This window comes from Oncorhynchus mykiss, chromosome 6, assembly GCF_057628025.1.
Source record: "Oncorhynchus mykiss isolate SJ-2025 chromosome 6, ASM5762802v1, whole genome shotgun sequence".
In the NCBI taxonomy this organism is placed as follows: domain Eukaryota; kingdom Metazoa; phylum Chordata; class Actinopteri; order Salmoniformes; family Salmonidae; genus Oncorhynchus; species Oncorhynchus mykiss.
Window position 1 is genome coordinate 68539489 of NC_143027.1, and position 15801 is coordinate 68555289.

Consider the following 15801-nt stretch of genomic DNA (forward strand, 5'->3'; position numbering starts at 1 on the left):
AAAGTACTCTCATAGAAATACCATCCAATGTAGTAGGTTAACCAGCAGATTTTTATAATAAAGTTTAAACATCTGAAAGCAGGCAACATATTTGCTCAACATTATTTATTTATATGAAACAGTAAATAATTGTATCTTTTATAGTGCACAATCTAAGTCATCCGGAAAATAAACAATGTATCAAAACTCTTCTTTATACTCATTCATATTCTTCTCTGGTTCGTAATAAAAATATCATTTTCTTCATGTATTCGTTAACTGACAATCCCTCTTTCTGTAACTTGAGGCACTTTCTGATTGAAGAGGCTCCATTAGACTAAAAATGTATCTTCACTGTAAGGTGACTGTGTGTGTACACGCGGCCTTTGGATGAGTGGACAACAATAGTCATTCATGTTTTCAATCACGAGTGGAGTGAGGGAGGCAAATATATTTCTGTTCATTTGCGCAATCTCCACCTCCATGGCAGAAATTGCTTGTCTGATCTAGAAGAACTCCATGGCAGAAATTGCTTGTCTGATCTATAATAACTCCATGGCAGAAATGTATTGTCTGATCGAGAAGAGGAGTGGAGCTCTTTGATCTGTTAGAGGTGAAATGGTAAGGACCTCTTAAGAGAGTGGTGGGATTTAGGATGGCATCTGATAATGGTCTGAAGAAGTGGCATCTCCATTATGTTAAAGGACAGTGGTGGCTATACTGCTGTGGGTTGAGGAGCGGGGTTCCTCAACACAGGATGCCTCATCACCTGCATGAAGCATAAATACAACTTACTCTCCACCAATGACACCTCCACAATCAATTCAGTGCATTCAGAAAGTTTTCAGACCCCTTGACTTTTTCCAAATACGGTACAGTCTTATCCTAAAATGTATTCAATATTTTTCCCTCATCAATCTACACACAATACCTCACAATGACGAAGCGAAAACAGGTTAATAATTTTTAGCTAATTTATAAAAAATAAAAAACATAAATAACTTATTTACATAAGTATTCAGACCCTTTGCTTCGAGACTTGAAATTGAGCTCAGGGGCATCCTGTTTCCATTGATCATCCTTGATGTTTCTACAACTTGATTGGAGTACACCTGTGGTAAATACAATTGACTGGACATGATTTGGAAAGGAACACACTGGTCTATATAAGGTCCCACAGTTGACAGTGCATGTCACAGCAAAAACCAAGCCAAGAGGTCGAAGGAATTGTCCGCAGCATTGAAGGTCCCCAAGAACGCAGTGGAACCATCAAGACTCTTCCTAGAGCTGTCTGCCTGGCCAAACTGAGCAATCGGGGGAAGGGCCTTGGTCTGGCCTTGACCAAGAACCCAATCGTTACTCTGACAGAGCTCCAAAGATCCTCTGTGGAGATGGGAGAACATTCCAGAAGGACAACCATCTCCGCAGCACTCCACCAATCAGGCCTTTATGGTAGAGTGGCCAGACGGAAGCCACTCTACAGTAAAAGGCACATGACAGCCCACTTGGAGTTTGCCAAAAGGCACCTAAAGGACTCTCAGACATGAGAAACAAGATTCTCTGGTCTGAGGAAACCAGGATTAGACTCTTTGGCTTGAATGCCAAGCGTAAAGTCAGGAGGAAACCTGGCACCATCCCTACGGTGAAGCATGGTGGTGGCAGCAGCATCATGCTGTCGGGATGTTTTTCAGCGGCAGCACCTGGGAGACTAGTCAGGATCGAGGGAAAGATGAACGGAGCAAAGTACAGAGAGGTCCTTGATGAAAACCTGTTCCAGAGTGCTCAGGGCATCAGACTGAGGGAAGGTTCACTGTCCAACGGGACAATAACCCTATACACACAGCCAAGGCAATGCAGGAGTTGCTTCTGGACAAGTCTCTGAATATCCTTAAGTGGCCAAGCCAGAACCCAGACTTAAACTCAATCAAACATCTCTGGAGAGACCTGAAAATAGCTCTACAGCAACGCTCCCCATCTAACCTGACAGAGCTTGAGAGGATCTGCAGAGAAGAATGGGAGAAACTCACCAAATACAGGTGTGCCAAGCTTGTTATATTTTTTATTTAACCTTTATTTAACTAGGCAACTTTTATTTAACTTGTAGTGTCATACCCAAGAAGACTCAAGGCTGTAATCGCTGCCAAAGGTGCTTCAACAAAATACTGAGTAATGGGTCTGAATACTTATGTAAATATGATATTTCAGTTTTTTATTTTTTATTCATTTGCACATCAAACAAAATAAGTCTGAATACTTTCCAAATGCACTGTATATACAAATTACACACACATCTCGATCAACACCACTCACACTTCAAACCACTCTCAAGTCAGCAGGTTCCCCTGTGTTGACCCTCCCCCTCACCATGCTCCTGTGTGGCAGGGATGTCCATCTCTGTAACCTGCTCCTCCTCCTTCTTGTCTTCCACTTTCTCCTTCTCTTTTTCTTCCTCTTGCTCTTCCTTTGTCTCACTGGAGGCCTGCAGCTGCTCGCTACTCTCCTCCTCCTATGTAAATGTTACATGCAAAGTTCTCTACAGTTCAGAACACTGAAACATAAGGCACTATTTATACAGGCATAAACCCATGATCATTATCATTACCTCAGAGCTGCAGTCTGCATCTAGAGGAGGACAGTCCTCATTCCGGAAGCCTTCAGGGGCCTCGACAATGATTTCTATAACATCGTCCTCACACTCATCACTGCTGAGGAAAGCAAAAAGGAGAATATTACAGACCACAATCTGACACACACACACACACACACCCAGACTCTGACTCTGACTCACTCTGTATAATACAAAATATCGAGCAAACAGTTCTGTCTTATGAAATGGATATGAAGGATTTGGGCACATTCAAAGTAGCTTGAGAGTAGAGCATTAGAAAACAGCACTATGCAACTTCACCAAGTATTATACAAACTATCCAGATTCAACTAAATTCACATACCATTCCCCTTTTCAAACACTAGATGGCAGGATGAGTTCAGTTAGAGCCTGATACATAATAGAAGGAAATGCTGACCTCTCAGCAAAGTCCCTTGTCTCGTCTTCCTTCTCTTGTTCCTTCTCCTTCTCATCCCTCTTCTGTTCATCTTCTTCCTCTTCTGCTTGTTCTTTCTCCTCCTCTTCTTCATCATCAAGGTCAGAGCAGTTGAGAAAATCAAAGCTCTCCAGGGCAGTCTCAACTTCCTGAGTGAAGCTGAAGGACCGACTGTGAGATCGACCCTATGGAGGAAAGAGACTTAGTACACACATCACACAATTACATGTCTACCCACACACAATTACATGTCTACTGTCACATACACTCACAGTCACTGTCTCTTCAGGTAGTGTTAGCTCTTGTGGTTGAGTAGATTGGAGTCTGTGAATGTGTTCCGCGGAGGACTTTTCCTCCCTCAGTCCCTCTCCCAGTACACAGTCTGTGGGAAGAGCCTCAACTCCAGCCCTAGGCTTCTCGGCCTGCAGTGTTGAGGCTGGAGGAGCATCACCTTGATCCACTGGGGTTGAAACACATGACTCTGGGCCCCCAGACTCATGCAAGTCCAATGCTTCATGCATGTCCTGGTTAGAGCAGTGAGAAGCCACACAGGAGACTTCAAGGTCTAAGCGGGGTAGGGGTTCTGGAGTTTCAGAGGACTCAACTGATTGGTCAGACAACCTGTTAGTCGAAGCACAGTCTATGGCTCTCTCACTGATATGGCTGAGAGATCGTGAACACTTCAAATGGCCATTCAGCAGTGTACACTTCACAGAGTCTGTTTTGCCAAATCCCTTGGTGGCGTCTGGCTCCCCTTCCTCCTGATTGGACAAGAGGGATGGGGTAGAGACGCTTGATTGGCGGGGATTGAAGGAGATCTGGATAGTGGGTGTGGTCTGCAGGCTGTGAGTGGCCATCATCCTGTGTGTGTGTCCCATGGCTGGGCTGGAAGAGTCGTCCGATGATTCAGAGGAGTTTGACCAGACTGTACCATTCTCCAGCTCCCCTGGTCTCCTCAATAGATACTACACAGCGATAAATGAGAGAGGGAAGGGGTGGGGAGAAAGATGTCATCAATAATAGGCAAGTCCATCTGACAAAACATGGAGAATTTTTATTTATTTATTTCCATCTGGAAAGGAGAATTTAAATTCCTATTTTAATGACCCGGTGTTGCTGTCATACAATTTTTTGCTTTGTATTTTTCAGTCCTTTTTCCTCCCCAAATTCGTGGTATCCAATTGGTAGTAGTTACAGTCATGTCTCATCGCTGCAACTCCCGTACGGACTTGGAAGAAGCGACACACAACCCAACCACCCCGGAAGCCAGCCGCAACAATGTGTCGGAGGAACACCGTACACCTGGCGACCGTGTCAGCGTGCACTGTGCCCAGCCCGCCACAGGAGATGCTAGTGCGCGACAAAACAAGGATATCCCTTCCGGCCGAACCCTCCCTAACCCGGACGACACTGGGCCAATTGTGCGCCGCCCCATGGGCCTCCCGGTCGCGGCCGGCTGCGACAGAGCCTGGACTCGAACCCAGAATCTCTAGTGGCACAGCTAGCACTGCGATGCAGTGCCTTAGACCACTGCGCTACTCAAGAGGCCTCCTGTCACACAATTAACTTGGCTAAAACATCCTTATGACAGAACAATTACACCAGAACTGCGCACTGAACATATGCTTTAAATACAAATATGATTTTCAATATATCTGAAGGACAAAATAATCAAATTCCGTAGATGGCACTGCATTTCAGAAAATTGCAATGATCAGACTACATGGACCAAGACTCACTCACTGCCTAGTTCACATTTACCAAGTACAGAACACTGAAAATCATGACTGGATGACAAAACCACCACACACTAACCAGACCACCATATTTCAACTACAGACAACCACACTTCTTCAACTGTATGCAGCCACACACCAACTGTGAGTGTATTCGGCTGGGTGGAGAGAGCCTGTCCACCAAAGTGTAACGGAACACCTCCGACGTTGACCAGTCTTGGCCCAGTCTGGCCCTGCTCCGAGGAGAAACGCTCTTCGGCGTGGCGAGGAAGAGGAGGGAGAAATTGGACTACTACTCAACCACTATTAAACAGCTAATCGGACCACAGCTACATTCATACTCACTTCTGGTCTCACACATATCACTGGTACCCTCATTCACTTCCACAACCAGATCTCCACACAACTCACTCCTATCCTCACACACTTCTCTCCTACATTCACATAGCTCACCAATACACTCACACGCACCACAACCCACTCTTGTACGCTCACACAGTCCTCTCCTACACAGCTCACTGATATACTCACACACCTCTACTACAATCACACACACACTACTGCTACCTCTACAAACACAGCAGCCAGGGAGCAGCTGAAACAGAACAAAATGTAACTAATAATAGCAAGTAGTAATCAATGGTTAAAATAACAACAATAAAACAATACAATATTTAGGTTTTACAGACAATTATGAACTGCTGACTTAAGCATAGGTTAAAGCTGGGGAGAGAGGCAGGGAGGACAAGGTGTGACTCACATAAAACACCTGCTCGCGCATGGAAGGTGTGTCTGGAGGGCTCTGATTGGACAAAAAGCGCTTCGAAACCGTACTGGAGGACGAGGTCTGGTCATCTTTATCAAACGGACTGGGTGAGAGAGAAGGATAGTGTGTGAGAGAGCGAGAGAGAAAGTGAGAGAGGGCAAGATACAGTTGAAGTCGGAAGTTTACATACACCTGAGCCAAATACATTTAAACTCAGTTTTTCACAATTGCTGACATTTAATCCAAGTAAAAATTCCCTTTCTTAGGTCAGTTAGGATCACCACTTATTTTAAGAATGTGAAATGTCAGAATAATAGTAGAGATAATGATTTATTTCAGCTTTTATTTCTTTCATCACATTCCCAGTGGGTCAGAAGTATACATACACTCAATTAGTATTTGGTAGCATTGCCTTTAAATTGTTTAACTTGGGTCAAACGTTTGGGTGAATTTTGTCCCATTCCTCTTGACAGATCTGGTGTAAATGAGTCAGGTTTGTTGGCCTCCTTGCTCGCACATGCTTTTTCAGTTCTGCCCACAAATGTTCTATAGGATTGAGGTCAGGGCTTTGTGATGGCCACTCCAATACCTTGACTTTGTTGTTCTTAAGACATTTTGCCACAACTTTGGAAATATGCTTGGGGTCATTGTCCATTTGAAAGACCCATTTGCGACCAAGCTTCAACTTCCTGAATGATGTCTTGAGATGTTGCTTCAAAATATCCACATCATTTTTCTGCCTCATAATGCCATTTGTTTTGTGAAGTGCACCAGTCCCTCCTGCAGCAAAGCACCCCCACAACATGATGCTGTCACCCCGTGCTTCATGGTTGGGATGGTGTTCTGCGGCTTGCAAGCCTCCCCCTGTTTCCTCCAAACATAACGATGGTCATTATGGCCAAACAGTTCTATATTTGTTTCATCAGACCATAGGACATTTATCCAAAAAGTATGATCTTTGTTCCCCGTTGCAGTTGCAAACCGTAGGTTTTGGAGCAGTGGCTTCTTCCTTGCTGAGTGGCTTTTCAGGTTATGTCGTCATAGGACTTGTTTTACTGTGGATATAGATACTTCTGTACCTGTTTCCTCCAGCATCTTCACAAGGTCCTTTGCTGTTGTTCTGAGATTGATTTGCACTTTTTGTACCAAAGTAAGTTCATCTCTAGGAGACAGAACGCGTCTCCTTCCTGAGCGGTATGACGGCTGCGTGATCCCATGGTGTTGATACTTGCGTACTATTTTTTGTACAGATGAACATGGTACCTTCAGGCGTTTGGAAATTGCTCCCAAGGATAAACCAGACTTGTGGAGGTTTACATTTTTTTTCTGAGGTCTTGGCTGATTTCTTTTGATTTTCCCATGATGTCAAACAAAGAGGCACTGCGTTTGAAGGTAGGCCTTGAAATACATCCACGGTACACCTCCAATTGACTTAGGCTAATTGACATAATTTATCAGAAGCTTCTAAAGCCATGACATAATTTTCTGGAATTTTCCAAGCTGTTTAAAGGCACAGTCAATTTAGTGTATGTAAACTTCTGACCCACTGAAAAATGACTTGTGTCATGCACAAAGTGGATGTCCTAACCGACTTGCCAAAACTATAATTTGTTGACAAGAAATTTGTGGAGTGGTTGAAAAACGAGTTTAAATACCTCCAACCTAAGTGTATGTAAACTTCTGATTTCAACTGTATTTACATTCGAGATATATATTATAGAAACAGCTGTATCGTGTGTTATTACTACTGACAAACTGAGTCAGTCTTGAAACAAACAGTACTCTTTCTCTCACAAATGGCCTGGTTTGGCTATCACCAATAGAATGGGGATATAGATGAAGGTGGAACAGGGGTTGAGGTGGAGGGAGGTGAGACAAGGGGATGAATTGGTAAAGAGGGATGATTGAGGTGAGACTGACCTCCAGTTGACCTCTAGGTTCAGTTTTACTGTCCCCAAGTCATTGATATCCACAGCAACCGTCTGAGGCAGTGGACAGAACAGGTCTAGTGTCTCACAGGACACGCTGCCAACCACCACGTGATTGGCCAAGCTCTTCAGCTCAGTCACCTTGGCAACCACAATGGACAAACAACCACAGTCAGTTGAATGGTGGCGGTAAGTGATGTTTTTAGGACCATTGTTAAGTTCTGGGTATTTTTGCTGTTTGTGTACAATAATGTGATAATAACATGGCAATACAGTAATAACATATCGTTATTTTAAACATGTTTATAATATCTATATGTTATTATACATGTTATTATAAACACAAACACGTTCATCCAGAGTTAATTACAGTAAATACTGATTTGATCATAAACACTATCATGCTCCATCCAAAGGGCTTTCTCACCTTGATTGACAGGAGCTCTGTGATAAGAGGCAGGAAGACGTTGTCTTCACTGTCCCACACCTGTTTACTGCTGACCTCCACACGACCTTTCATCCGCCAGCGCTGACGCCCGTAACGCATCAGGACCTGGGGGTCAAGGGTACCATCAGTGCCTCATGTGTGTGCGTATACTGCATGTGTGCATATGTAGGTGAGTGTGTGTCAATTAGTTATTCTCACCTCATATTGGTCTCCTGCACACAACCGTGCATAGCCAATCAGACCTGCAATACAAGAGACATACAGTTACAGCACATAACATATGCACACAGGGAGAACACTAGAATGAGAGAGAGAAAGAGAGTGAGGGGGTGGTAAGAACAGATGGGAGTGAGGGTCAGAACAAATTGGTGGGAGAAGGAGGGGGGGGGTGAGAAAATTACTCACCTTTCATCTTGATGTGAAACTCTCCCATCTGGTTCTCCAGTTCACTCTCCAGCGAACACATGTGCTGCAGAGAGAGAGAGAGACGAAGGAGAAAGAGGCGAGAGAGAGAGGCGAGAGAAAGAGGCGAGAGAGAGAGCGAGAGCGAGAGAATGAGCCATTCATATGAATAATAATCTGTGATGTTTGTTGTCAAAGCAACATGACATTGCGGTCAAACTCTTATTTCTGAGTTACTTATTTCAAGACTTAATTTACCTTACTTTCCATTCTGTAAATGGCTATTTTAAATGTTAAAAGGCTCTATGAAAGAGAGAATAGCCTTGTTCTCTAGCACGTCTCCCCAGTGTACCCATAAGCCCCTGCCCCTTACCTCAGTGTACTCCCTGTAGCCCCTGTTGGCCTCATTCAGGCTCTCCCGTGCCTCCTTGCTCCCTGTGGCAGAGTTAAAGGCTGCCACCATCTTGCTGGCCCCATCCCTCAGCCGACGCTGCATACAGTAAGCATCGTACAGCTCCTCTACCTGGAACGTTACAGCAACATTACAGCTGTGCAGAAACACTATGGTGATGCAGACCTGCAAAGCTCCTAAATCTGCTACCAAAAAGTATTAGAAATGGTTACCCTATAACAAAACAGAGTCTACTCTGTAGTTACAACATTATGACAACACTATGACAAATGTATGGCTAACAGGTATCTTACTGCACTGCAGATGCACACACAAAGTCATACCTTGCTGAGGTGGAACTCCAAGCGACGCATAAATCTCTCTATAGCCTTCACTTGCTGATAAAGCACAAAGATCAAAGACAAGTTATTCGGTTATTAAATCACACCAAAATGTACATATTCATTAGTTTATTAATAGAGTTGTGAATTAATACAGTCATCTTCCCTGGTGTGATTGAAACCCACCTTATCCAACTCATACAGAGACCCCTGCAGAGAGGAAAGGAGGTATATAAAAGTGAACATCATATTGCACACAGTATTACTCTAACAGAATGTCCTGAGAAATTAAATGTCCCCTAAGTGGGATGGTGCGAGCGGCATTGGCCAGTGTGGTGATGATGGGTTAGTACTTGTCAGACTGGTGTGATTGGTGGTGTGTGTTCTCACCAGACGGCCATTTCTCTTGCTCTCTCTTATCTGCTGCCCCAGGCTGCCCAGCTCCAGCTGGTGGACCTGCAGGAATGACCTGAGAACACAGCATTGTGATGTCATTTCCTGTTTCACTTAGAATATTTTCCTGTATCGCTGTAGACCTGTCTGCTACAACAGTCAGGCCAGTCGTGTGTGTGTGTGTGTGTGTGTGTGTGTGTACTCACTGTAGGCCTCTCCTCAGTGCAGAGTACACCTCGTCCAGCCTCTCAGGCTGAGGTATTTTAGGGGTTGGGTTCTTGGTAGAACCTGTAAACATCCTGGCTCCTTTAGAGGGCGATGCCATGAACTAAACACAGAGAGAAATATACTTTGTAATAGACATAGTGGAGTACTGAAGATTAAGAGAGGGACAATAACACACACACATGCAATGGTGTTTGCTCGTAGTGGCTTCATACTCCACAGGGGGTGATAAGTGGCTAGTACACACACAGGCAGCCAGACACACACAGACACACTACTGCCAATGAGTAGATTTGGCTCAATGAGGAAGATAAGGTCACAGTTCATAGACACCGCAGGGTGGACTTGCTTGTCTGCGTGCCAGCCGTCAGTGTGTTACAGCATTCAGGTGTGGAGAGTCTGTCTGTGTGTGGGTGTGCGTGTGATTGAGTGCATGTGTCTTACATGTGGAGTTAAGGTGGACCGCCCCTACTGCATGCTGGGAGGACTTAGCACGGCGGGGTGGCTTCCACAGATCCTAGGACACATCCTGTAAAGGAACAGGAGGGAAGACATTACAGGTCAGACACACATGCTCTCTTCCCCCCCTTACTCTCTACCAAACTTCATTCCACTCCATGGCTTATTTTCAAATGCATCCTTTCCTAATATCCTTTCCTTCCCATGCACGGGTGCAGACCTCCATCCATCTTTTTCACAAAAAAGTAACTTGAGGAGGCGGGTGTAGTGGAGGACCGAATGCACCCCTGACGCAGGGATTTGGAGACATATGTCTCCATAGCCACCGTCTCCACTTGCGACAGGGGATACACATCAGGGGATACATTTATCGCACAATCCCCCCTTCGATGGGGTGGTAATTGAGTCACCTTCTTCTTACAGAAGGTGAGAGCCAAATCGGCATATTCTAGGGGAATGTGCACGGTGGAGACCTGGTCTGGACTTTCCACCATGGTAGCACCAACGGAAACCCCTACACACCTCGCCGAGCACTCTCGCGACCACCCCGTGAGAGCCCCCTGTTGCCAGGAAATGGTGGGGTTATGACGAGCCAACCAGGGAAGGCCTAGTACCACGGGAAACACAGGAGAGTCAATGAGAAAGAGACTGATTCTCTCATCGTGACCCCCCTGCGTCTCCATGACCAGGGAGATAGTGGCCTCCCTGATTAGCCCGGACCCTAAGGGTCGACTATCCAGAGTGTGAACCGGAAAAGGTCTATCTACAGGAATAATGGGGATCCCTAAACTAAGTGCTAACGCTCTGTCAATAAAATTCCCAGCTGCGCCTGAATCGACAAGCGCCTTATGCTGGGAATGCGGGGAGAACTCAGGGAAATAAACAGGTACAAACAGGTGGACAACAGAGGACTCTGGATGAGAGTGGTGCATACTCACCAGGGGTGACGTCAGAGTGCCCTGCCTGCTGCCTCCACAATTACAAAATACACGTAACACAAACAATCTTACACAAAGACATGACGGGGAACAAAGGAATAAATACGTATGGATTGATTGGGGAATGAAAACCAGGTGTGCAGGGAACAAGACAAAACAAATGGATACATGAAAAATGGAGCGGCGATGGCTAGAAAGCCGGTGACGTCGACCGCCGAACGCCACCCGAACAAGGAGAGGAGCCGACTTCGGCAGAAGTCGTGACAAGAACACAGCCTAACTCCCACTCACTTACTTCCCCTCCTTCCCTCAGTGCTTGTCTGCTGTATCGTGTCCAATGCTATGTGGCTGCATTGTACATAGCTCAACAACCACAACAACCAACACTGAATCCAGCAAACACTCTGTGCTTTTGCTTCCTCTCTCTTTCTCCTTTCCTTCCCTGTTCCCCATTAACCCGGTTCCCCCCCACTTCCTCCCCCTCTGCATCCAATCCTGAATATAGGAAGTCTGATGGCTGACTCTACACAGGACATTCTACAGAGGAGCTTGGGCCAGGAATATATAACCATCTGTGTGTGCAAGTGTACACATATGAGTATGACTGTGTGAAAGAGTGTAAATCTGCCAATCTTCCTCCTGCTCATATATTCAAGGCATTTGTTAGATTGCATGTGTGTCCACTGTGTCATACGCATTACACACACACTACAAAATGTTATTTGGAAAAGAGAGTACAATAACAGTCTAAACAAGCAAGACACCAGCCACATGTACAGTCACCATGAACAGAGCCTCTCCAAGAAAAGAGCGTAATAAGCATTACAGCCACCCCACAGGGTAGGTGTCTTAGCAATGATAAGACAGTAACACAAAAGGATTAAAGGCTAAACTTGATCTTACTAGCGAAGGCCAAACCTAAATTAACACAAAGATTCAGTAAATGAGCTGAGGCGAGGCTAAAACTCCACATGCCTGTAGATGAAACTGACATGACGACTCAGCAGTAGCCTACCTTTTACACAGAACACTCAAACCACTTACTGCCAATTACTATCCCAAACAGTGTTAGTTACCCTTACTCCACCCTGCATCTTTATGGTCGGGTGTTTCTGTGAGAGAGTAAGTGGTTGGCAGAGAGAGAGGGAGAGAAGGACGGATGAACAGATAAACTAAAATAATCATAATTTGAAGCCTATTTAATATAATGTACACATACAACCTCTACCATCACCATGGAAATGTCCAAGTGATTTCTGGTCTAAGATTGTGAAATCCTTAGACCATGCTGAATTCCAAGCGTCCAGTTTAATCCTTAATCCAAGCCGGACGCTGAGAGGATTAGATTAGGTTAGTCAAGGTCAGGTTTAGTTTGGATAGAGGTGTGGTTTGGGTAACAAATCTGATAAATGAAGGCTGTCTTTATTACATTTTATGGATTATTTTTTTTACCAGCCAACACATTCACTAACATAGACATACACAAACACACATACACAAAACACAGCAGCCCCCACATACACTTCTCATCTCAAACATGAACCTCCAAACACACACATGCCAAAACTCAATCCCTGCCAGAGCCACCCCTTGATCCAGGTGTAGACTGCAGTAGATCTATATTTGTGATGTTTATGTTTTTCTGTGTGTGTACCCCTTTCTTCACCAGTGTTAGTGAGCAGTTGATGGGATCATTAGCTATTATTAATCCTCTCCACAGGCGGCTCGCACACAAAGGACAGATTGTAAGAATTAACCCACAAGGCTGAGTTTCCATAGAGCTGTTCCCACACACTCAGCAGGCCAGCGCATGAGCAGCAGGCCACTCTCTCACACACAAACACACAAAGCCATACTCTACAGACTTTATGCAAATGCAGGACGGTCAAGAAATATTGGATGGTTTGCATAAAGTCCATAGAGTATGGCTTCGTGTGTTTGTGTGTGACAGGGTGGCCTGCTGTTCATGCGCTGGCCAGCAAGACTTACTCCACTGTAATTTTGTAAGATTTACAAGGCCTTCTTGTGAACGATCTCCCTAAAAAGGGTTAGAATTACAGTAATAATGTAGTCAGTGAAGAGATTCATATATTTATTTTTAACCTTTATTTAACTAGGCAAGTCAGTTAAGAACAAATTCTTATTTTCCATGACGGCCTAGAACAGTGGGTTAACTGCCATGTTCAGGGGTAGAACGAGAGATTTTTACCTTGCTCAGGGGATTCGATCTTGCAACCTTCCGGTTGCTAGTCCGACCTGCCACCCCAGAGATTCATTAATTCAATGAAACCATGAGGTCATCATTGTGAGACAGTGGCCTTGCACTGTTGTGCATGTGGAACTTTGTCATAAATTCATTCAAACTATCCTCCACTGCACAAGCAGTGAGTTACATTCAGGGTAGGGGTGATGGGGACTGGTCACCTGCATGAATAAACGATTTAACACAGATTATAAAGGAAGGACCATGTGGATAGATGCAGAGAAACCCATCGACAGATTGACAGACACCCAGTGGTGTGAAAAAAAAGAGATTGAGGATAATCCTTTAATCTCTAAAAACACAGACATAAATGGACGACATAGGCCATGGCGAACAACTCCAAAACAGCGCACTTTCGCAGCGTTTAGGATGCTCCACTAAGTTGGAACATGGCCTCAAAGTTTTCCACCCGGTAAACTCGAGATCCTGGACTCAGTGGTTGTGGATGTTTTCGCCTCTGGGTCACCAAAAAAGAAAAGAAGGATGTATTGTCGGTCACGTTACGGGTGATAACCACTTCTCCCCAACCCCAAATCTCCATCCACCCCGTAACGCCCAACCTGGCAACATTTTCCAACCCCCCACTGTCCGGTAGAATGAAAAGAAGAAAATGACTTGGCTCTTTCAATTTGAACAAAACCAAGCCTAGTTAAAAACGTTTAGTAGCCTACCAGAACATCTTTTTATGCGCAATCTGTCACTTTGCCACATAGCGGAAGAGTTTGAGAAAGCCGTAAATAACACTGTAAACTGTAAATTACACTATGAATGCAAGAGGGAAATTATTCTTACAAGTTGCTGTTGTTACGTACATGTCCAAATGATCCGATGTTTCATTCGCCGCTATTCCGACCGGAGAACGAGAGTCCGATGTTTCGATGTGAGAATAAAAAGGTAGGCCTATCCAATTTCAGCATGGGCGCTGTCCTTACTCCGACTCCCAACAAATTTTTCACTGTCACTCTCGCTCATCCTCCCCTCCCCCTCTTCTCCTGGCGACGCCACGGGGCTACACCGCCCACCCCCCTAGTGGCGTTCGGTGTAAACGGAAAAAGCGCGTCTGTTTCTGACGACAAGAATCCCGTTATATCTCGGGAATAGGAAGGGGGAGGTGAAAATAAGTTTTTCATAAACATCGACGTTTCAGGATTTTCTTGCAGTGTTCTGGAGCCATCAAGCGTCGCAATACCCATCTGCACTTGGGGCCAATAGAAACAGCTTCTAGCACATATTTCTTTCCTTCTCTTTCTCAATTCAATTCAAGGGGCTTTATTGGCATGGGAAACAAGTGTTTACATTGCCAAAGCAAGTGAGGTAGATAATATACAAAAGTGAAGTAAACAATAAAAATGAAAAGTAAACATTACACACACAGAAGTTTCAAAACAATAAAGACATTACAAATGTCATATTATATAATATATATATATATATATATATATATATATATATATATATATATATATATATATATATATATATACACACATACACACACAGTGTTGTAAGAATGTACAAATGGTTAAAGTACACAAGGGAACATTTCTCTCTCACACACACACACAGAAACACAATGTTTAATACATGGTTGTATGGGCCATGTGTGGAGTAGGCTATAGCCTTAATGTGTGTCTGCGCATTAAGGCACTACCTATTTTCCTTCTCAAGTACAGCGAGCGCCTGGGTTTTGTAAGCGTTTTGTGCAGGGAGGGGTTGAGAGGTCAGCCAGTCTCTCTGAGCGTGGGCTTAGTTCTTCCTTTACTGAATTATTCAAAAGGTCTGATGAAAATACCCTTCCACAGCATAAACTAGGACACTGAAGTTTGTGATGTTTCCATGACAACAGTATGTGGTCTCTGGTGCTAAATATAGAACCGTTTCACATATTTTTTTTCTTACACCAACACGGTGGTTCACACAGAGATCCTATTAAATTACTAGAAGGGCTATGTCATAAACCCTCAAAGTTCCAGAAAGGTGTGAACATGGCAGCTATATTGGTCAGGGAGGAATCCAAACCAGTCTAATAGGAATGAATGGCAATAGAGGTATAATCAGAGGTTTACTTATGCAGGAAAATAAAAGGCATATAAACAATTAACCTATAACAGCAGAGGCTGAAGAGGTAGCCTAACATCTTTATGGAACACCTAACATTTTAGACATCATCCCTAAATATTTATTTTCTCAGAAGAACTGCTATGGGAGGAGGATGGAATATATGCAGAGGGAGTAAGAACCACAGAACTTTGTAAATGAACAGGATTTCTCTGCTCCCCTCTTTCATGGAACTTAAAGGTTCTCTCCGTCTTATAATAAATCTGCAGCCTAACTTTTTTTTCTCATAGCCAGCAGCCTCACAAGGAGTCCCCACCGTGGAAGTGTCCTGACCTAGAAACTGTTCCATCAGGGAGGGACCCTCTGTTATACAGAGGGGTCGTAAGAGACGCACAAGTCTAGATGTGACAAGAGCATGTTGGCTAGTCTG

General features: G+C 44.3%; 1 protein-coding gene across 8 annotated transcripts; it reads right to left on the minus strand.

Annotated features, from left to right (window-relative positions):
- Positions 1-90: 90 nt before the first annotated feature.
- Positions 91-14558, minus strand: LOC110526439 (rho family-interacting cell polarization regulator 1). Of its 8 annotated transcripts, none has more exons than XM_021607429.3 (17): positions 14106-14558; positions 10098-10182; positions 9635-9756; positions 9426-9504; positions 9222-9245; positions 9039-9092; positions 8677-8826; positions 8307-8370; positions 8100-8143; positions 7881-8006; positions 7446-7594; positions 5520-5628; positions 3296-3988; positions 3006-3208; positions 2582-2681; positions 2344-2485; positions 91-748 (listed from the first exon to the last, which is right to left on the minus strand). In XM_021607429.3, the coding sequence occupies exons 3-17, from the start codon at positions 9751-9753 to the stop codon at positions 678-680; spliced, it is 2127 nt and encodes a 708-aa protein (XP_021463104.3). In that variant the 5' UTR covers positions 9754-9756; positions 10098-10182; positions 14106-14558; the 3' UTR covers positions 91-677. The 8 variants fall into 8 exon arrangements, with proteins under 8 accessions (XP_021463104.3, XP_021463103.3, XP_090094839.1 ...); XM_021607428.3 differs by having other exon boundaries at positions 2582-2684; positions 14106-14473; XM_090238713.1 differs by having other exon boundaries at positions 2582-2684; positions 14126-14422.
- Positions 14559-15801: the final 1243 nt, after the last annotated feature.

Excerpts from the sequence above, each read along its gene's own strand:
- LOC110526439 (XM_021607426.3), bottom strand. The coding sequence starts at position 9,753 with ATGGCATCGCCCTCTAAAGGAGCCAGGATGTTTACAGGTTCTACCAAG. Across the intron at positions 8,827-9,038 it reads TGGAGTTCCACCTCAGCAAG|GTAGAGGAGCTGTACGATGC; the intron begins GTATGACTTTGT and ends GTAACGTTCCAG. Across the intron at positions 2,685-3,005 it reads ACAAGGGACTTTGCTGAGAG|CAGTGATGAGTGTGAGGACG; the intron begins GTCAGCATTTCC and ends TGCTTTCCTCAG.